This window comes from Urocitellus parryii, chromosome 1 (genome assembly GCF_045843805.1).
Source record: "Urocitellus parryii isolate mUroPar1 chromosome 1, mUroPar1.hap1, whole genome shotgun sequence".
Lineage (NCBI taxonomy): Eukaryota > Metazoa > Chordata > Mammalia > Rodentia > Sciuridae > Urocitellus > Urocitellus parryii.
In genome coordinates, this window is record NC_135531.1 from 173,913,060 (window position 1) to 173,935,155 (window position 22,096).

Below are 22,096 nucleotides of genomic sequence, written 5' to 3' on the forward strand. Positions count from 1 at the left end.
AGACAATGGAATTCAATGGAATTCAGATATAAGGGAAGGTTCTTTGGTGTTGTGGATACACTGATGAGAGATGGCAGAGGATTATGGGTACTCTGAGAGATAGCAGAGTGCTATGGGTACTTTAGGAAGAGACAGAAGAGGATTATTATGGATAATATGGATATTCTGATGAGCGGAAGAAGAGAATTGTGGGTAAGCGTAAAGCCTTCAAAGACCAACAGCCTGGGTTCACATCCTGCTGAGCCTCTGATGTTTGGAGGAGTTAATTAACCTCTCGGAGCTCTGTGATTTCACTCTCAGCTCTGTACAAGGATTGCTAAGAATGTGGTGAACATGGGACAAATAGTTCAGGAAACACCCAAGAAAATGACTAGGTTGGGCGTAGTTCAGACATCCCAGATAGATTAGGCGAGAACCAGTGGAGACACATGAGAAAGCAGAAGTGTTGGAGAAAAACCCTACTGTTAGGAGGTCCTACTAGAAATGGAAAGTCATTTTATTTGCAACAGTAGGAAGAAATTGTGGATTTACTTTTTTTAAAAGGAGGGTGGAAGAAGGATTCTAAATTTGCCTTAGGGTTAGCTGGGCTTGAGACCTATTTTCTTTTTCAGAATTCAAATGATTACCAAGTGTTTGGTAATCAAATGATTACCAAGTCTTACCAAACTGAGACTTTTTTCCTTGACATTCCGAGAGGCTCTGAAAATACAATGTAAGCTTGGCAGAAACCATGGGCAGCCAGGTCCCAGCACTGATGCCCACAGCCAACTCCTCTCATGCCAACAAGTTCAAAGCCTTCTACATAGAGCTTAGTTTCCAGAGCAGCCTGAGCTATAATTGCTTTTGATTCCTCTATCCATGTCTGGACTAGTCTTTGGCACACAAAGCCTTCTGAGTTTGATGGAGGGAAAGAAAGACTATGAAAACTGAACAGCATTTTTCCTGTATAGCAGAAGTTAGAGCCAGAACGGTTCAGGGTTATTGTTGGCAGGTAATCATCCTTTTATTTTGGAGAGCAGGGCAATTTCGAAGGGCTTGAATAATCTCATGTTTCCTGTGGTAGCCAAGACCACAATTCATGTTTACCAACTATTTATTGTCACCTTGATGTGCACAAGGTGGCCAGCATTTGTCTGTGGTTTTCTAAAGAAAAAGTTGAAGGAGTGAACAGGATGATCAGCAAGTATTAGGTGCTCAGAGGGAGTAGATTGTAAGACAGGTGAATTGATGTCAAGTTAATTGATGTTGACTGGCAAGTTATCTCCAGTCTCTAATCAATACATTTCACCTGTGAAGAAATGATGCCCCAGATTACTAAATTGCTTTACCAGAGTCACACTTCCCATTAATGGTAGACCTAGATCTGGGATCTAGCACATTATAGTTTTATACCAGCCTACTGGTATAAATAGTTGCATAGTACTCAAATGACCATTAGTGAAATCTAGAAGACTGTTTTAGTCAACTTTTTCATTGCTGTAACCAAAAGACCTCAAAATAGAAATTTTAGAGGAAGAACAGCTTATTTTGGAGCTTATGATCTCAGAGTTCTCAATTCATAGACAGTGGCTCCATTCCTCTGGACTTCAGGTGAGGCAGAATATCATGGCAGAAGAGTCTGGCAAAGAAAAGGACCTCAGGATATCACATTAGGAGGTAGAGAGTCTAACCTCATCTCATAAAATATATTCTCCAAAGGCACTCCCCCAGAGATGCACCTCTTCCAGCCTCACTCTTCCTGCCCACAGTCACAACTCATTAATTTCTACAAGGGATTAACACACTTATTAGGTTAAGGCCTTCATAACCCAATCATTTCACTTCTAAACTTTTCTTACATTGTCTCCTACATGAACCTTTGGGGGGATACCTAATATTGAACCCATAATAAAGTAAGTTGGAAGAAATCTTCTGGGAGAGCCATTTATCCTGGGAACCACAACTTGCTCCATTCTTTATTATTTAAATGCACAGAGATTTTGCATGAAGAAGAAATCAGTTACCCAAGTTTTAGATGCACTTTCATATTAATTTTTCATGTACATATTCTGACTTCTGTTATTTTTTTTAGGACCATACTTATTTCCTGCTAATTTGTCTTAATTTCCTTCACTCTCTTACTAGGATGAATCATCTGGCAGGTTTATGGCTGTCTTCATCCAGCAGCTCTTTGTATCTCTACTCCCACTGGGACTGTGAGTGGCTTGTCAGGATGTGCATCCCACTCTATGACAAAGAAGTGCTTCACACGATAGTTTCCTGCAATTTCCAGGGGTTAAGGATAAAAATAATAGTTTTAACGTCAAAAAGCACACCAGGACAATATCACTAGCAAAATTTTCTTCAGTAAAATTCCTCTAACAGCGAGTCCTACTCTCTTCCCAGAGTTTAGCCTGACTGGAGAGCAGGTGTTATGTAAATTGTACTAGAAGAAATGTAATATTCTTGCTGTAAGTCCCATTTAGGAGCAAATGGGCAAGGCTTCTTTCCTTTCTGACATAAGTCCCAAGATAATTAACTAGATAATTCATCTCTGACTTTCAAAAAATACAACTGATGTACCTCATTAGAGATGTTCTTTTCAGTAACCCCTGAAAGGAGGAAGGTGGGAGGAATAGAGTACCTTGATTGGGAGTGGGCTTCTGAGTCTCCAGAAATTTCCAGGGTATCTTAGCATACATAACTTCATGGCTTAGAAGTTGTTACACTGCTTTGTGAGATGACTGTGGTAGGGGATATCAGTTAAAGGATAAGCATGCAAAATCTCAGGCTCAGAGAGGAAATCAATTTAATGCTGTTTTTATTTTTTGTGCAAATGTTCAATTGGTCTTTTGCTTTATGTCTATGTTGGTCAACTACTTGTTTACTAAAAAAGTCTGGTGAAAACATTTAGGAATATTTAAGTGGTTGAGTATTGCACTTACAGTGTTATCAGAGGTAAAGGCAGGTGGTATGATTGCTCAATCAACATCAGCATATTAATCAACATTGGAGTTTTATTGAATGCCTCTGTGTTGTACAAAGTGTGATGATAAGGGTGTGATATCAAAAACATTAATCCTGCTCCTGAAATTCTTAGATTATAATTGTGACTGGTGAATTGCCTGTAGTATCGGTTTACTGGTTTTTTAGTATTTGACTGGTTTTTTTTTCTCCTTATCAACTATTTGTTATTAATGATATTCCTTCATTTATGATATTATGGTGAGATTATGCCCCTATAAACCAATTGTGGATTGAAAATAGTTTAAGGGCTGGGATTGTGGCTCAGAGGTAAAGCGTTCGCCTAGCATACATGAGGCACTGGGTTCGAACTTCAGCACCACATAAAGTAAAATAAAATCATTGTGTCCACCTATAACTACAAAATAAATGAATAAATAAATAAAAAGAAAATAGTTTAAGATCAAAATGTATTTAATACACCTAACTTACTGAACATTACAAATTAGCCTTGCCTGCCTTAAATGTGCTCAGATCCCACCTACAGTTGGGCAAGAACAACTAACATGACGCATGTTTTGTAATCAATTACATGACGGTATAATGTAATTCATTGAATAGCGGTATCCCCAAAATACTAATGACATAGTATACTGTAGCATATCAGCTGTTTTCTCTCTCACCATCCTGTGGCTGATCAGGAGCTGCAGCTTGCTGGTGTTGCCCAAAATCACAAGACAGAGTCCTGCCACATATCACTAGCTCAAGAAAATATTAAAATTTGAAGTATATTTTCTATTAAATGCTTATTACTTTTGCTCCATTGAGAAGCAAAAAAAAAAATCACTCATTAATTCTAAGTTGAGGACCATCTGTCTGTATTATTAGTATCTTTCCTATTGTATTCAAGTTCTTAAATAATTCTTAGTAGAGGAAGTCACCTCCCAGTAAGTTAATTTTAACAAACACAGAAGATATATAAATATTTCTTTGCCAGCAATTGCTGCACATGCACAAAAGATATTGTATTGACCATGTTTTCTGAAACAAAAATTTGGACACGTTAGTTATCTGACAATGTGTATTCATGGGGGCAGTGAGATAAAATCTTATTTACTTTTTAAGATGTTTAATTGATAATTTTTTAATATTTATAGTACACAACATGACATTTTGGTATATGTATACATTGCATAATCGCTAAATTGAGCTAATTAGCATGTATGTCCTCACATGTTTATTTTTGTTTTTTCCTGTGGTGAAAATACTTAAGATTACATCTGAGCCATCTTCAAGTATATGATACAATTGTATTAATTACAGTCACCATGTAGTACAAAAGATCTCTTGAACTCATTCTTCCTATTTCACTGAAATGTATTTGTTGATTGGTGTCTTCCCAACACCCATACTTTGCTCCCTACCAGCCCAGAGAACTACCATTCTACCATCTGACTCTGATCCTATGATTTCATCTTTTTTAGATTCCACATATAAAGTGAGATCATGCGGTATTTATCCTTCTGTGACTGGCTTGCTTTATTTAATATGATGTCCTCCAGGCTCATCTATTGGGAACCAAATGGATAGAAAATTTTAATGTTTAAATTTATTTTAAATTAAATTCTGCCCAGGATTCTCAGACATATGGCTTCCCTTGGTGTGTGCAAAAGATGGCAGTCACTTAGCCAGCCCACCTACCATTAACAAGTCAATGACTGTATTGGCAGTTCATTCTGGGATGGCCATTGCTCCCCCAGCTCCACTTCCATCTGGAAGCTCTGGTTTCCCTACCCTGTGACAATAATTGGGTCAGGGAGTGACTGAATTTGAATTGCAAAATTTGACATTGAATTATGAGTTCTTATTTTGTTTTGCTTTTTTTTTTTTTTTACTGACCCCCAAGCATTTAGGTGTAGCCATTAAGCCATCTATTTGCAATTCCTCATCTGCATGGCATTCTTACTTATACTCGGACAGCTCTCTATGAATTCCAAGGTCCTAATTTCTTTTGCTAATCATAGAATTCAGACACCTGGAGCATACCTTTAATGAAAATGATGGCTGACTTTTCCATATCATTCTATTTCCCAGCAGAGTTTCCTTTTATGTAAAATACCTTTAGAATTGAACCTTTTTTAAGGAAATAAATGTTACTGATAGATGGAGCAGGCAATAAAAGCATCATCTGAAAATTTATTAGTGTAACTGCATGGATCTGTTCAATATGGAAGACGGTTGGCAATATTGAGGAGTGTTTTGAGTGAAGAGTAATGTGGAGTAGATGTGAATTGATATGCCAGTGGTTGTGGGTTCATATCAGAGACATAAAGAAAACACTTTGTTCTCTTATCCATCATACACATTTAATCCTGGAGATTTTACTGTGTGCTTAGTTCACATTGTAAGTCAAATCCAGGGATGAAAAAGAAGAGTTTTATATGTTTTGCCTGACAGAAGTAATGTTAAACTGTGAACAAATTGGGATGTTCTTTTAAAATCCTGTGATTTATCTGACGCTATTTTTCCCCGTTTAAAATTTAGTATGCTAGTGCTGAACAAAAGCTGCTAGTGATCCCTAGGAATGGGAATGTTGGTATGGTATTTGCTGAAGTGCTATCTAAATTGACAATATATTCTGTGCACCCTCCCCACCACCAGAAAACAAATGAGTAAATAAATCACAGAAGCTGAAGGCACCAGGGCACACTGGAGTAGCTGTCAGCCTTCGGCTGGCCTCTCTACATCTCCATTTACCTTGCACTATGGTGTGTTTGTTTTGAACTAATTGGTTTATCATTTACTATGGAAATGGTAGTGGTTTTTTAAAATCACACAGCTGGTTAGTGGCAGAGCTAATCAGGAATGCAGACTTCCTGTTTCTACTTGATCTAAGATTTACATTTAAAATGTGAATGTATTCCCAACCCTGGAGGAGAACACACTTTCAGTTGAAATTGAGTTGGCATTTGGTGGACTTCTAATATTTACTATTTCTCTGTTCTGTCAAATGAAAACCAATGTTGGTCTACTGATAGTCATCAGTAGAGTCCAGACATGTTATTTCTGATAAAATCACCAACTCTGTAGAGGAAAAAGCCTGGGAACCTAGGAGAGATGCTGCCTGGCAGAACCAGGGTTCATAGATGGAAAAAGATTGTAGAATCTCATATGGAATTACCATTGAGGATAGTTCTGCACATGCGTAGGAAAGTCCAAGAGAGGTCACTGAGTCTGTGGAAAGAGTATGACATTTGAAATCGGAACTGTAATTAAATTCTGGCTCTGACACTTATTATTTCATTTCATTAGTACTGATCTAAAATGCATCTTTTTGTTTGTTTGTTTGTTTTTGGATTCTTTTTTGAATTGCCTACAATATCTTCCTGTTCCATCATTGGTCAATGAGTTAAATAAAGTCTCCAAAACATCTTTTGTTTTATATATGAAAAAATAAAATAAAATAAACAGGTACCTTAATATCCTATCAAACCTATTTCCTTGTGTGTAAAGGAGATCCAGAATATTTGCCCTACATCTTGTAGTTGAGAGTATATAAAATTGTACATTTGAGTTCACTTGGCTTAACTCTGACATGTTATACAAATATTACATGCTATTTATTATCTTTTGTGTTCCATAAAGAACATTTCCTGCTAACACCACCCCAATCTCTGTCTTATGTGATTGGTCCTAAATTATATCTTTTCATATTTTTTACTATAAACTATTAAGTGGATTTAACACATGGTTGGGTATTCAAAATGAAAAAAATTCAGTTCTGATTTCTACAACTGACTAATATCCTAAAGTTGGATGTTCTTTATTAAATGTTATTTGTTTTTAATTTTATATTTATTTTTCCTTATTTTATCGGTGCATTAAAATTATACCTAATAGTAGATGGTTTTTCAGATCCCCATAATTTCGTTTTTCCAATTTCAAGTTAAAAAATTACAAGTACTTGAGGGTATTTTGGTGTTATTCTGCCACAGTGCTAAGAGATAAGGATGGTCACTATCAGAAAAATAATGAATGGGTTAGAACAGAGGATAACTATTATTGCTGTCAGCAAACATGCATAGGTTTTGTGTCCATCATCTACATTTAAAGAAATAATAAAAAATAAAAAGCTGAGTTGAATTTGCTTTATTTTTCTAAAGCCTTGCTACTAAGGCATACTTGGAATGATTCCTCTCATAAGCAAATTGTCCCACAGAGGGCTCATGTTGAGGATAATTTCTTGAGAGCATTACTTTTATCTTCCACTGAACTCTCACTGAATGTTTCTCCCCAGACTGTTCATTTATACAGGCAGAAGAGGGGGTATGCTAACTGCAAAGGTTGGGCTAAGTGGTTTTTATCTTAGGGTCCAAGAAAAGTACACAGGAAAAAAAAATGTTTCTTTAAAGAGAGAGAGAGAAGTTCACTTCTGGAAAAAAAAAAAGTACAAAATTTTATCATGCAGAGAATCTTCTAGGCATATCTAATCTAAATGATATTATATATTTAAAATACCCAATCTTCAGCAGCTTTTTAAGTATCTGTTCTCCCAAGATGAGTTTTTACAGATAACTGAAATCGGAGAGGTTTAAATCCAGAGAAGACCTTTGAGTTATCCTGTGTTCCTGCATTTTATAGGTGGAGAGTTTGAAGACCAGAAAAGTTATGTGATAACTAACTTATTATTAGCTAGTGGCAGAGCTAATAAGGAATGCAAGCTTCCTGTTTCTACTTGATCTAAGATTTACTAAAAATGTGGATGTATCCCAACCCTGGAGGAGAACACACTTTCAGATGAAATTGAGTTGGCATTTGGTGGACTTCTAATATTTACTATTTCTCTGTTCTGTGAAATGAAAACCAATATTGGTCTGAATGTGATCCACCACTTTTCCCTCTGCCTTCAATTATCCCCACATCCTTGGGCTCACATAGACCTAATAAAGGGTAGTGAGGGTGAGGGTGTTCAGATTTCTCTCTTTACTTTTCCTGAGAGACAAACTATAAGCCCACTGTGGCAACCAGTTTGGTACTTTTCTGCCTCATTTGGTACACCGATGGGCATATTTCTCCTCATTAAATGAAAACACATAAGAGAGCAAGAAAACATCTTTTATAAATTCGGAAGGCTTTTCAAACAAGGGAGTAGTAGACGTATGTTTCCTTCATGATTTAGTTAGCTTCTTTGTCACTATGACTAAAAGACCTAACAAGAATAATTAGAGGAGAAAAAATTTATTCGGAGTTCATGGTTTTAGAGGTCTCAGTCCATACATGTCCAATTTCATTGCTCTGTGCACAAAGTGAGGCAAAACATCATGGCAGAAGTGTGTGGTGGAGGAAAGTAGCTCAGAACAGGCAATAAGGAAGCAGAGATAGAGAGCTTTGCTCACCAGTGTCGACATATAAATCAAAGGGACACACCCAGTGACCTACCTCCTCCAGCCACAACCTATCTGCCTGCAATTACCATTAATTGGATGCAATTAATTCATATTAGTAAATTAATGCACAGATTCAGTTACAAGTCTCACAATCTAATCCTTTCACCTGTGGAAGTTCTTGCATTGTTCTTCATGAGAGATTTTGGTGGACAACTCCTATCCGAATCATAACACCTCTCACGTTGGTAATGTAGAACCTCCCTCTCAGAATCCGCATTGCTTGCTCTAGAAGTCACTGAAAATAGTTACAGTCTATTAATGTCATCTGCTTCCATGAAAAGGAACAATCATAGCATAACAGAGTCTCAGAACTCAAATAGAAATTTCCCCGGGGTTGTCTCATCACACTAACAGAGAATAGTTTTTCTATTACACCGGCCAACATATGACATCTAAAACTAATGTAGAATTTACCAGGTAGCAAGCTATGGGTAAATATGTCTGTTTGGATTACACCTTCTGTCCCAGTGTATTATTAATAGCTACCCCTCTTTTTACTCTCCAGTGGGCATTGGTTTGTATGATTAATTATCTGTTCATTTTGCAAATTAATAATAGAAATTAAATCAAATGTGTAACTTCAAAAGCTTATCTAAGTGAAAGTGATTTATGTTCTCTTCTGGGGCATCTTTGTGCAAAGGCTCTTAAACTTCAGTATGGATGAGCATTACCTGGGGCGTTCTCTAAAATTAAAAACTCCTGGCCTCACTCCCAGATATTGTGACTCACTTGGACCATAGTGTGCCAAGGAACGTGCATTTTAACAAACTGCGATTTTCTTCTCCTTCCCCTCCCTCCACTGAGTCTTATGCCAGTGATTGTCAGCCCACTCTGAGAAACAGGGAGCCGAGGAAATGTTTTTGTCATTGTTAGAGGAGCTGCATACTAAAGAATCAGAATTACAGGATGACTTACAAACCACGGCATTTCACCTTGTGAGACTCTCATTTTAATCATAGTTCAGATGACTCCTGCATAGACTCTTGCAGTAGCACCCAGTTTTCCCCACATCGATGTTAACTTTCCTCAAGTCCATCTTTCCTGCTGTACCAGGGAGCTGTTTCAAACACAAATCTGTCCATTCCAACCCCACCACTACCTCCTCCACCACACTTAAAAATAGTGACTTCCTGATCAATAACTTCCCATTTACTTAAAACTCCTTGGCACATGGCCTGGCCCCACCTGCCCATCAAGCCTCATCTTCCTCCCCCACTACACTGACCTTTCTGACTTCCTTAGTTGCCTCAGTTGTATTACCCCTTTTCCAATGCTTGACCTCCCCCTTTCCATCTCAAGGTTATTCCCTGATTTGATCAACTCCCCCTGTGCCTTTAGAAAACCTTTCCTGCCCTCCTTTCTATATCCTTCTATACCTGCTTCTTTAAGCCCCTAGAAACTTCTCATGGCACATAATGTAGTATTATTTTACATGTACTTGTGACATTTTTCTCAATAACTATCACCTTCCACAAGACTAAGTTCCATGAGAACAGGGGTCATGGGAGCTTTTACACCCTGTGTCCCTAGCATCTTCTCCAGGGCCTAGAACATAGAATCTGCTCAGCAAATGTGTATTGAATGGCTAAATTAATTGAAGTACGGTGACCTCATGAAAGATTTATTGAGCCCTACTCTGTGTTGGGTCAGCGGAAGCTTGTGAGCTCAAGGTGAGTAACACACATTTACACATCTTAGGAAACAGTGTTATGATCACTTTCCTCATGATTTTTTAAAGCCCCCTGACTTATGGAAGAGACAGCAGCTGGCTGTCAGTGAAGGGCTCTGCTGCCTGCTTCTTGAACCGAACGGAGCTCCCTGGACTGTCATCTGAGGGGAACTGAAACAACCCAGAGCTTTGTGTTGATTGATCTTATTTTACATAGGCCTGATGATGCTGAAGGCTTGGGAACAAAAGACAAGCACTCCCCCAAAGGTGAATCATTACCTTGGTGACCACTTAGAGAAACTTACAGCCCTAAGGATTGCTTTATGTACCGACAAGGCAAAATTTGATTTAAATCCTTCAGTGCTAACTGAGCTCCTAAATCTTTAGCTTCCTGAGTACTGGCTGGAATTTGTTGAGGCAAACAAGCTATGGTTTCCACCACGAATGAATTATGTGGGGAGTGAAAGTTGTCTGTGTGACAGCCTCACTTTTGTAGAATTCACTGCTGATTAAACTCCATAAAAATGAAAACAGGTCACCTCTGGAATCAACTTATTCTCTTCACAGTTTGGCATCCTCAGAAATGGACTTGCCTTATTTTTCTGGTTCCTCTCTTGAAGGTTCATAAGAGAATGTATTTTATTTAGAACTATATGTTTCTCACTTCTGTGTTGTGTGCTCTCTTTTCTCTCTCTCTCTCTCTCTCTCTCTCTCTCTCTCTCTCTCTCTCTCTCTGTCTTTCTCTCTCTCTCTCTCTCTCTCTCTCTCTCTCTCTCTCTCTCTCTCTCTCACACACACACACACACACACACACACACACACACACCAGGTATCTCTCTGGTATTAAATTGGCAAAGAAATTAAAAATCCTGATATTGTCTCTGATTGGCATAGGCAGTTTACACTTAGATAAAACAAGACTCTTGATTTTTACAAATCTCCTTATGCTTTATGAATATAAAATAAACTGAACAGCTACCTGAAACTGGCCAGTTGTGGTCTACCAAAGGGGCATAGCCATGATTCTCTCAGATCTTTCTCTCTTACCTTTTTCCTGATACTTGTTTTTCACTTTTCTTCTTCCACTTCTAACCTATAGTTTTCTTTTTTGTCACTGTTGCTCATCTTCACATGACACTCTAATCCTCTCATTGGTAAATGATTAAGGAGACAAGTAGAGAAAGGACTTCCAAAGAGGAAATAGACATGTAGGTCAATGACTGGTCTGAAGTAGCACATGGATAGGATAGGGCTTTCTGTCCTGGGTGGTGACATACCAGAGCAAGCCTGAAGCCTCCTCTCTGTCTTTAGCTCATACCATTCCTGCAACCATTCTGATTGCTCCCTTGGCTTCCAGCTGCCAGTATTTGTCAGAAGGCATGATTGTGGTAGAGATATACAAACCTTTCTGCCTACAGCAGCCTAGAAATTCTGGCAGTGAGCATCCTAAGAGCTGGCCTCAATCACTGGATTTCAAGGGGACGGTGCACAAGCACCCACCTTCCTCCTGCCTGGGATGGGATAATTCTGAGATCTGTGGTTTGCACCTTCTTTAATTTCCCATGGGTTTTGGCTTCAGTCACTTAGTAACATGCTCTCTTACCTTTAGTGAATCTCTTCTTTACTTCTCTACTAGCATTTACCGTATTTCTCAAATAAACCACTTGCAGGTAAACCCTTATTTTCTCTAGACCCAGGCAGGATGCTACCTAATAATTTAGAAATGCTAATGGAGACGTTGAGTTGTATGGGATATTTGGCAGGAACTGCATTTTTAAAACCTTGATTCTTCTGCCAGTTTTCCTTCCTTGTCTGCTGTCATGGCTTTGGAGATCTCATCCTATGATCCCGCCTTTGCTGCCATCTCTGGTGCTCACCATTCTGTTTATTTCTTCACATGGCTCCATTTCTCTCTCTCATAGAAGGCTCCTGTTTGCCTCTAAAATACCCTTCAGCTACAGTTCTTTATATTATCTTCTCTTTCCTGCCAAACTTTCAAAGAAGTCCTTCGAGAAAATTGCCCCAATTTTCTTCTCCCTTTTCACTTTTTGCTTAATCATGGACAATTTGGAGACCATTGTCACCCTTCAGTCCAACAGCTCTCAAGGCCCCCCTAACCACCTTCTTATTTCAAAACACAGAGGTCCTCTTTTTGTTCTCTTGTCATTTCTGTTACCATTGAGCTTACTGATAACATTTCCTTTTTGAAAATTGTCTTGAGTGGGTGAATGCTTAGAATCTTAACAATAAAGGGAGATTTAGTCCACACTGGCCACTTTACAAGGGGGGAAACTGAGACCTAAAAAGTTCAAATGATTTGCCCAGCGAGGTCCAGAAATGTAAAAGCCGTACATTGATCATCCGTGGCAGATTCAGATCTACCATGTGAACTGTTTTCAATTAATCCAGAACCAAAACCTTTCAAATATTCCTAGGTTTTATTCCTTCCTACATAAAGGCCTCCCAGGGGGTCCCTCCACAGTTGTTCTCCATTGCAGTGGTTAGGATGGTATTTCTAAAGTGTAAGTCAGAGCCTACCTCTCCCCTGCTTAGTCTCCAGTTCTTCTTTTCTGCACTGAGAATAAAATCCAAACTCCTTTCTGTGCTTTGTAAGATCCTCCTTGGTCCAGCAGTCTTTCCAATCTTAATTACTGTGCATTCTCCTCTTGCAATCATTCTGCTGCCCAACACAGACCCTCCCCTTGCCAGCAAGGTGAACCTAGCCCTCGTTGGGGCACTTGCTTTGCTGCTCCTACGATTGGAATGCTTCTCTCTCTGGCCACTGCACCACTGCTTCCTTCTCTTCCTGTGGTTCTCATTCAGCTCCAAAGGCCTCATGCTCAGAGAGTCTTAATCTGATGTCACCATACCTAGCATTGTCCATAACCATCCCACTGCCCAAGACAGTATTCTGTTTTATTTTTTTCATAGCATTTATCACTAGTCACAGTTATGTTACTTATATATGGTTTGGAGTTTGTCATATTTCTGAACATTAGAGTATACTTTCCTGGATTGGAGGGACTTTGTTTTGTCTTTCATATCTCTCACACCTAGATCACCAAATGACCAATAATCAGTGCTCTGTAAATTTTTGTTAGATGAATAAATAAATTAATGAATGATATCTAAATCTCCTGTCTCATTTCCAGGAATCCTCATCCTCTTTTACTCTCTAATTTAATTCTATTATTCATCTACTCTTTCAAAATCTTTTCTCCACTATAACCAAAATGGTTGCCTCCTGAATCAATGAGGAAAACACTCCTGACGGGGTGTTACCTTTTCAGTTGTCTCATTGGCCAAACTCCGACCTTATGCCTAACTACTCAGATTTTATCTCTGTTAAAGTATAACTCACATTTCATTTCCATGAAACCAGATCTCACAGCCCTCATTGATCATCCCTTCTTAAAATGATGTACAATGACCCTTGTTTTTTGGGGATTCTGAATACTCTTATAGGATTTATACTAACTTGAATCATATCTTCAAGTTTCATAGAATATGTAAGTTGTGCCTAGTTACATTAAATGTGTGTTTGTTACATGTAGTAGATCCTCATTTTGTGTAGGTCCTATGGTAGCAAATTTATTCACTAAAATTTATTTGCAACCCCAAAATTAATATTTGTGGAGCTTTCATGGTTGTTCACAGACATGTAGACAGGTGCTTCCCTGCTGGAGTGGAACATGCTACCCTCTGCCTTCTTGCTTCAGTTCTCATACAATAAGAAAGTGTGCTGTTTGCAGTCTACTTAGCACCATGTTGTTTGCATTGTAAGCTTTTCGTTGGTGATGTTGCTGTTTAAAATTGCCCCTAAGCTTTCAGGCGTGGTGGCACATGCCTATAATCCAATGGCTAGGAAGGCAGAGGCAGGAGGATCTTGAGTTCCAAGCCAGCCTCAGCAAGAGCGAGGTGCTAAGCAAATCAGTGAGACCCTGTCTCTAAATAAAATACAAAATAGGGCTGGGGATGTGGCTCAGTAGTCAAGTGCCCCCAAATTCAATCCCTGGTTACCCCCCACCTCCCCCCAAAATGCCCACAAGCATAGTGGTGAATGCTGCCAAGTGCTCCTAAGCACAAGAAGGCTGTGAAGTGTTAACAGGTATAAGGTATTCAGGTGTAAGTCATTGTCCTGTTGACTGTTTCGATGATAAGGAGACAACAATATCAAACAAGCTGTCTTGAAACCAGAATACACAGTCAGTGAGGTTATGTGCTGCTTGGCTGGTAGAAATGTTTTGACCAGAGGCCCATAGGAACCAAATGCTATGTTTCCCCTGGGAGCAATATTTGCTAATTCAGTGTTCGTGGCACTTCGTGGAATTTAACTACAGTAATAATGAGAATTGACTAAATATGTATATGTACACTGACATTAGTCTTATTTAGGAGACAAGGAAATAAATTCTTATTGAAATTAAGTAGTTTACCCAAGATCATTTGCCAAGCTGCTAAATAGTAGATCTGAAATCTGGGCTGTGAGATCCCAAAGTCTATTGGGTTTCCTTTTACCAAACCAGTGTTTTTCTTTGTTTTAATTAGGTTCAGAGTCCTAGTTATTACAGGGTATCATGGGCATGTGCATATAAAATACGAGTTGAGTTTGCTGAGAGAATAATAAAAATAAAAAACATAGTTCACACTGAGTAGACAAAAGTATTTTTTAAAGTTTTATTTATAGTCCCACGTTAGTGAGCAGATAAGTGACTCCCAATCTTAGAAGTAAAAGAACCTCTTTTTTTCAAAGTTGAGTTGTTAATAATATGCACAAGCTTCGTCTTCTTTATCATGGACATGAAATTCTGACTAGTAGTATGCCGCAGTCCGGCTGCAGCAAAATAGCCGGGGGGGTGACGAATAACTTGTGTACGTTGATACAGCAGGAATGGGAGCCGTTTATTGTAGGACAACAGAGCTATTTATACATTTTGCACAGCTTATCTTAATTAGCATAAACTAGATACATCAGTCAACCAATAAGGCATCTCCAAACTTAATGGCTCGCTTTTGTTACTTCTCAAACCACTCCCTCTGGCATTTTGCCAGGCACCATCCAGACTTGTTTACGAACTCTAACATTCCCCTGGCAAAATACCAGATGTTATTTTGACTTGTTTACAGACCTTCACAGTAGTACACTTGTAGCACATTTGCATGTTGTATGTATGTGGTCAGAGACACAGGCCAGACTTTATAAAAGACTTTTGCCTCCTTAACTGTGTATATACTTATATGCAGATATGACAGGAGAATTTATATTATAAAACCTACCCAAAACACATACACATGGATCAACTTACTGGCTTTGTGATCTGCACTGTTTTCTATGTGTATGTGTGTATACACATGTATATATCCACATGCACACACACATTTATACATATGTACATATGCACATGTACATGTATGTTAAGACTTTTTTTTTACAAACTTCATAATATATCTTCAAAAATAATTGAAAATATTTGTCAAACCTTCAAAGCACCTTGGTGAACACAGTTTGAACAGCCATTTCTTACGCACATCCCCACCAGTAGCTGTTTCTTTCTGAGTAGATAGTCTGCAGATCTTACTGGTAAGAATCATATATTTTTTACTTATGTATTACAAATGATCTTAGCTTAGTACTAAATATAAAGAAGTCTCTCACCATTGGTAATCCACTGCACCCCAGATGGTTGGCTACCAGCTATATCATAGCAAAGATTTCTGCAGAGTGAGTTTAGAAGTAAATAATGTGATGAAATGATTTCACTTGATTGTGTAGAACAAGGGCCTTGATGTATCACAGAGTGGATCAGATTTTGTTCCTATGATATTCTCTTGACATTTCTTTTTTCCTCAAATACCAGAGCCACACAGGAGTCTCAAATTAACACTTCTCAACTTTGAAAAAAGCTGCCAGAGACAAGGTTGGGTGAGGAGTTCCCCACAGGGAAGCAAGACCAGATAACAACATGTTATGTCTTCCCCAAGGCTACACTATAATTCCCAAAGTGTTAGAGAAGGGGCTAAGGGGTCCTTCAAAGCTATGTCATTAGTAAGCTGAAGGGACTAATGGGTTTTAGCTTAGAATCCTGAACTCACGGTTTAAATATTTTATGATAGTTTGCTTTTCCTTTAATTAGATGGCTGCATGTCCAGAGACTTTAAATATCCTATTTTTAAGAAGCTAAACTTTTCACATCTCTAGGCATCAAGGTTGATGTATTTTTCCTGGTTTAAAGAACAGCTGAATTCCATTGTGCAGATAAAAATGGATTAACTGCATGACACCACTTCGGGCTTTACTGGCTCTGTCACTTCTCCAACTGGGCAGAGACTTTTGCCTCCAGAGGTGATGACCCAATGGTTTTGTCCTGCCTGAGTTAGTAAAAACATCCACTGTGTTTATAAGCACCACTCAAGAGTTTGTTTAGCCACATCTTCTCTACCTAGACCCCAGAAAGAATGCAAAAGCAATAGAGATTCCAAACTTTTCAGCTTTATTTTCCACTCCTTATTTTCCAAGTGGAGATTATTGAAAACAATCATTCTTTCTTGTTGCAGGAAAAGCCATCGGAGGAAGAGAGAAAACACAAGGAAGCTTTGGATGATCTTCACATGGTGGTAGATGAGGATTCAAGGAGTGAAAACAGCAGTACAGATGAGGGCAAAGAAAAGACGAAATTGCTGTTGGAAAGATTGAAAGCTTTAGAGGTAAGAAATGGAACCATTCCTACATGTTTAAAGAAGAATAACAGTGTTCTGCTTTTATTGGCACTGATTTTAACTGAGTATAAATCTTCCTCTCTCAGTTCTCCCAGACTGATATAACTGAGTGTCTACCACTGAGATTCTTTTGTCAATGATGAACAAAAAAATTAAGATTTGCAGCATTGAAAGGGTCTTGACACAGTGGCTGTGACTTTATTGCCTTAGAAAGAGGGTGTAGGACAATAATTCACTTTAAAATCATTTCAGACCTCAAACTGGATCAATTCCTAAAATTACAAGCTCTTTGATACAGGAGGCTGGGTGAAGCTTCACATCGTTTTCCTTATACCAGATGAAATGAATGAATGAGTGAATGAACAAGCAAAATACTTTAGAGTGTGTAAAGAAGATTTTAAAAAGGTTGTGTGTCTAAATATATGTATATGAATATATATGCATACATTTGTACATGTATCATATATACAACGTATATATAAAGATCATATATAAATTTTTAAAAAGTAAAAGCATTTTTCCAAATAAAACCATGCATAAAAGTTCAATTTGTTTGTGCAGCATATAAAAAGTAGAGTTGAAGCCAGGATAAAGGGTCTTTAAGAAGATTTTTGGAGCACTATAGTCCACCAAAATACTGTTTGAAAAACACAGGGTTATTACTTAGTGGCATTTGACATCATATCAAGTGTTAATTCCTGAATTTTCAAAGCAGTATCAAAGAACACTCCAGCTGCAAGTTCTTGATTGAGATTATATTTACTAAAAAATTCAATAAAGATGCCTTCTTTCTTAAGAGTTTACTTCCCTCTTTTCCATATATTTATAAGGGGTTTTTACCCATCAGCATCTAAAATCAGTCCTACTATAAGCTCTACAGAATCCTGAAAACTTTCATGATATGAATAAACAGAAATGGAAGAGAGGTCTTGTTTTCTATACTTGGTTTCTGTGACCTGGCCTCTAACCCACCACATGGTCACTAGGGAGCATGTCGTTTTTATTCTTAGCACATGTTCAGCACAATGGTTAAGATAACGGAATTTTGGGCCTTGGGATGTGGCTCAAGCAGTAGCGTGCTCACCTGGCATGCGTGGAACGCTGGGTTCGATCCTCAGTACCACATAAAAATAAAATAAAGATGTTGTGTCCACCAAAAACTAAAAAATAAATAAATATTAAAAAATTCTCTCTCTCTTAAAAAAAAAGATAATGGACTTTGGAGCAAGATGCTCAGGGTTTTGTTTGAATACTTGTTCTATACTTTTTTGCTTTTAAAACCTTCAAATTCACATATTCTCTCTGTGTTTCCTCAATTGCAGAAATGAGGATAATAATAGCAACTCAATTTACAGAAAAGTAACAAGGATTAAATAAGTTATTTATACAATGATTTTCTTAGCTTGGTCTCTCCTGTCCATCTAACTCAAGGCTGCTACCTCTTCCTAAGTCATTTTCCCCTATTTCTCTGAATTCAATAATCAATACAAAAACTATGAATGAAAAAAAAATCAGCTATTGCATACCAGTATGAGTGAAACAGATAGGTGAGCAACTGATATTAGACACAGAGCAAAAGGGAATCCCACTGAGGGAAACTCCAAGAGTTCCCAGGTGTGAAGGACCAGGAATCACCTGTCTCCCAAGGGGGTCTCATGATTTTGTCATTTTTAAAGATAGTGTTAGAGATAGGCAGGCCTTCTTGAGGGGAACTGACGTTTCTGTTCGAGAGTTGTGAGAAAACTTACAACTCTCTTCAGTCTGAATTAACTAGATTGAACAACAGGAGTGAGTTGATATGACATGTACTTAGATTGTTTAGTTTTTATTTATGATTATAGTGAACATTGTTCTCAGTTCATCTTATTGTCAAAGACAACTTTGTGAAGGACATTTGGTCTAATCAAGCTAAGAGGTATTTAAAAAATGTCTTTGGCAGCAAATGTTCCATAAAGTTCAGAGTGAAAAAGAAGCCATATTTTTTCCTTCCTCAGAGAGCTTTACACTTTCAGCAACAACTCTTTCATCCACCATTAATTGGATGTAATACATGATATATTTAAGTGCCATTTGGACCCATGATTTTAGTTTACAAACTATTTTATTTCCTAAATTAATTTTCTTTAATCCAACTATCATTACTTGTTTCCTAAAATTCTTTGTTTAATATTAAGTTAACTCTGTTTTTGCCCCTGATTCTCCCTACATTATACTTGACAATTCTATAATTTTTATTACATAAAATCTTTTTATTGTATGTGATCCAATTTTCATATGAATTTCATATGCTACTTAATTAGATTTTTAAAGAATTTGCTACATATGCTCAGTGTGTAGGATCCTCTGCATAGGTTAAAATTTGTTGTGAGAAAATAGAGAACTCATTTTGACAGACTGTGATTAGAGCTGGTCACAGACCCCCATGTGGATTCGTGCACTTCCACAAAATGCTCCTCTGAAAGATTGCAGGGAAATTAACCGTAATGCATCAAAATCGCTTTGGCAAGATTTGATATTGTACAGCGAGATTTTAGAAAAACAAGGGATATTTTGTACCGGTATATCTTTGAAAAAAAACGTGCATCTATCTTCGTCTCTGAGCTGCTGGTATTGTAGGAAGCAGCAAATAATGATTTTCAGGGTGATGGAAAGCAGTCTTCTTTTATTCCTGCTCCCCAAATAGGTCCCAAGAAGGTGTGGAAAAGGAGTTAGAGTCTACGTCTAATATAGTGCTCTTGATTAATATGACAGTAATATCAAAATATTAAGAACAATTTTTGAAACACTTAAATTGTAAATTGTATTTGAAAATCTCCTGACTTTGAGAATTAAGTAAATATTTTCCAGGTACCTCTTACCCCCACCTCAGGATTTCTCCCTCTTGTCATCATTTCCTATTCACTTCTGATCATAATCTCTCATTTTCTCTGTCAGCACCAACGTCCTGTGAAACAATACAGCCTTTGCTGGAGTTTTCCAAAACCCAACCCCAGAGAGGAGATGGGGCTATGGCAGCACATCTTTAGGTAGCTGCACTTCTAGTCAGTCCTTTGGCTACAGCACCTTCCTCAGCAGCCCCTTTCTTTTCAATTCCCAGCCCCAGGACGTAGGACTTGGCTAGAGCTTTCCCACAGGCTTTCCTGTTCCACAGCCAACTTCCTCCCTTGTCTACTATGCAGATTTCTAGACCTAGGCACTTCACTTCATGAGTCTATTCCATGCCATGCCCAGGCTCATCAAGGTATTCTAGCAAATCAGGTGTTTACCTTCCTAAAGAGAACTCTAGGTCCTGCAGCCAAAATAAACACACACACACACACACACACACACACACACACACACACACTTTATTTCTCTGCTTAGTGTCTCACTTTTGGCCATATTTATTTGTCCTGGGGAGGAAAAGTGGACTGTTTTACCTCTTAGTTCAGACACTGCTTCTGATTTTTGTTTAGGTTCCTGATGTCTGGTAGAGAAACCATTTGTTGAATTTTTTAATATGCCGTACAGCCATGTTGGTGATCCAGAGTCCACTCACTCCTTCCCTTTACCTTTTCCATGCCCAGACATGTTTCATGAAAGTTCAGGTCTCCGTGGCTACCATTACAGGGACTGCTTACTTGGCTTAGGAAAAGGCTCACCATTTTCAACGGGACTGCTATGTCACAGTTCTCTTCTGAAACGGACCGCTCCTCTCTCACACTTCACTCTATTACATTGATGAGAGATCTTTCCAGACATGCCCTCCAGGATCCACAGGCTGAATTTGGAGACTTCCCCGGGCATTCCTCCTGGCCATTCACCTCAGGGCCTGCATTTGCTCCTGGAATGTTCCTGGCAATACATGATTTACTTGTCTCCAGAGCTTCCTCCCGAAAGCCCCAACAGCCCTTCCTCCCCACTCAGAGACTGACTTTAGAGATGACCCAAAATCAAGCTGGACCTTCCTTTTGCAACTCCTTTTACAACTCCTGTAGCATCTCCTGTAGCCTCCTTATATCAGGGAAAACATTTAGCATTTGTTTTTTTTTTTTTTTTTGGTGGGGGGGATTGGCTCACTTCACTTAGCACTATCTTCTCCAACACCATCCTTCTCCAACGCCAACCTGCAAGTGCCATGATTTTATTCTCTTTTATTGCGGAGTAAAATTCCATTGTGTATATATACCACATTTTTTATCCATTTTTATCCACTGAAGAACATCTAGGTTGGCTCCACAGTTTAGCTATTGTGAATTGTCCTGCTATAAACATTGATGTGGCTGTGTCCCTGTAGTATTCAATTTTTAAGTCCTTTGAGTATAGTCCTCCTTAAGATATCTGACACATGTCTTTCTCCTGATCAATTTGCATGCTATGGAGGGTCACCTAACAACAACATTCAGGTAGATTTAGAGATAAAATTTCTCCTTGATAAAAGGGCAGGGGGTGGGAGGTGGCATAAATCCAAAGACTGTGTCAACCTATGACTTTATACTACAATTTTATGATTTGTCAAACTAGTAAATAGTCACATTATGGACAATTACAAAAATATAGGAAATAAATTATAAATTATATTCAGCTCTCCATATCCACTGATTCTACATCCACAGATTTAACCAACTGAGGGCTGAAACACTGAAAAGACAAATTAAACACCAGTATTGAACACACACATACTTTTTTCCTTGTTATCCCCTGAACAATAATTTACAGCAACAAATTACATAGATTTACATTTTTTAGGTATTATAAGTAATCTAGAGATGATTTAAAGTATGCAGAAGGATACACATAGGTTCTATACAAATACCATACCATTTTATATGAGGACCTTGAGCACCATGGACTTTGGTATTTCCAGATAGTCCTAGAATCAATCCCTATTGAATACTGTGGGATAACTATGCACCAATTAGAAATGGTCTACTATTGACATTTTGGCATGTTTCCAGTCTTTTGTTTTTGTTTTACTTAAGCAAATTGAGAAGTCATAAAATATCATCAGATACAGTTTCATAGCTAGCTCTTTCAGGTAATGTATCAAAATCATTTCCTATGTTATTCAATATCCCTCAAAAGTATGATGTAATGGCTATGTAGAAATTTATCGGTTAGATGCCTAATACCATTTATTTAATCCCCTTCTATTGGTTGCTTAGGTTACTGACACTTTTTCACTATTATAATGTCATTACAATATCATGTAATGAGATTATATAATATGGTCACAACATTATATTATAATGGTGTATAAATCTGTATACACATACATTTTATAAAATAATTTAAATGTAGCCTTCTTTTAAAACAGTCATGCAAGTGGTCAGTTAGATTT

The 22,096-nt window shown here is 38.0% G+C and overlaps 1 protein-coding gene across 1 annotated transcript in view; it reads left to right on the top strand.

Annotated features, from left to right (window-relative positions):
- The window catches only part of Nckap5 (NCK associated protein 5), a 762,699-nt gene that overhangs the window by 534,234 nt on the left and 206,369 nt on the right, over positions 1 to 22,096 (top strand). Inside the window, 1 exon segment of the mRNA XM_026409429.2 lies at positions 16,615 to 16,764. Within this exon segment, the coding sequence (XP_026265214.2) occupies positions 16,615 to 16,764 (150 nt within the window).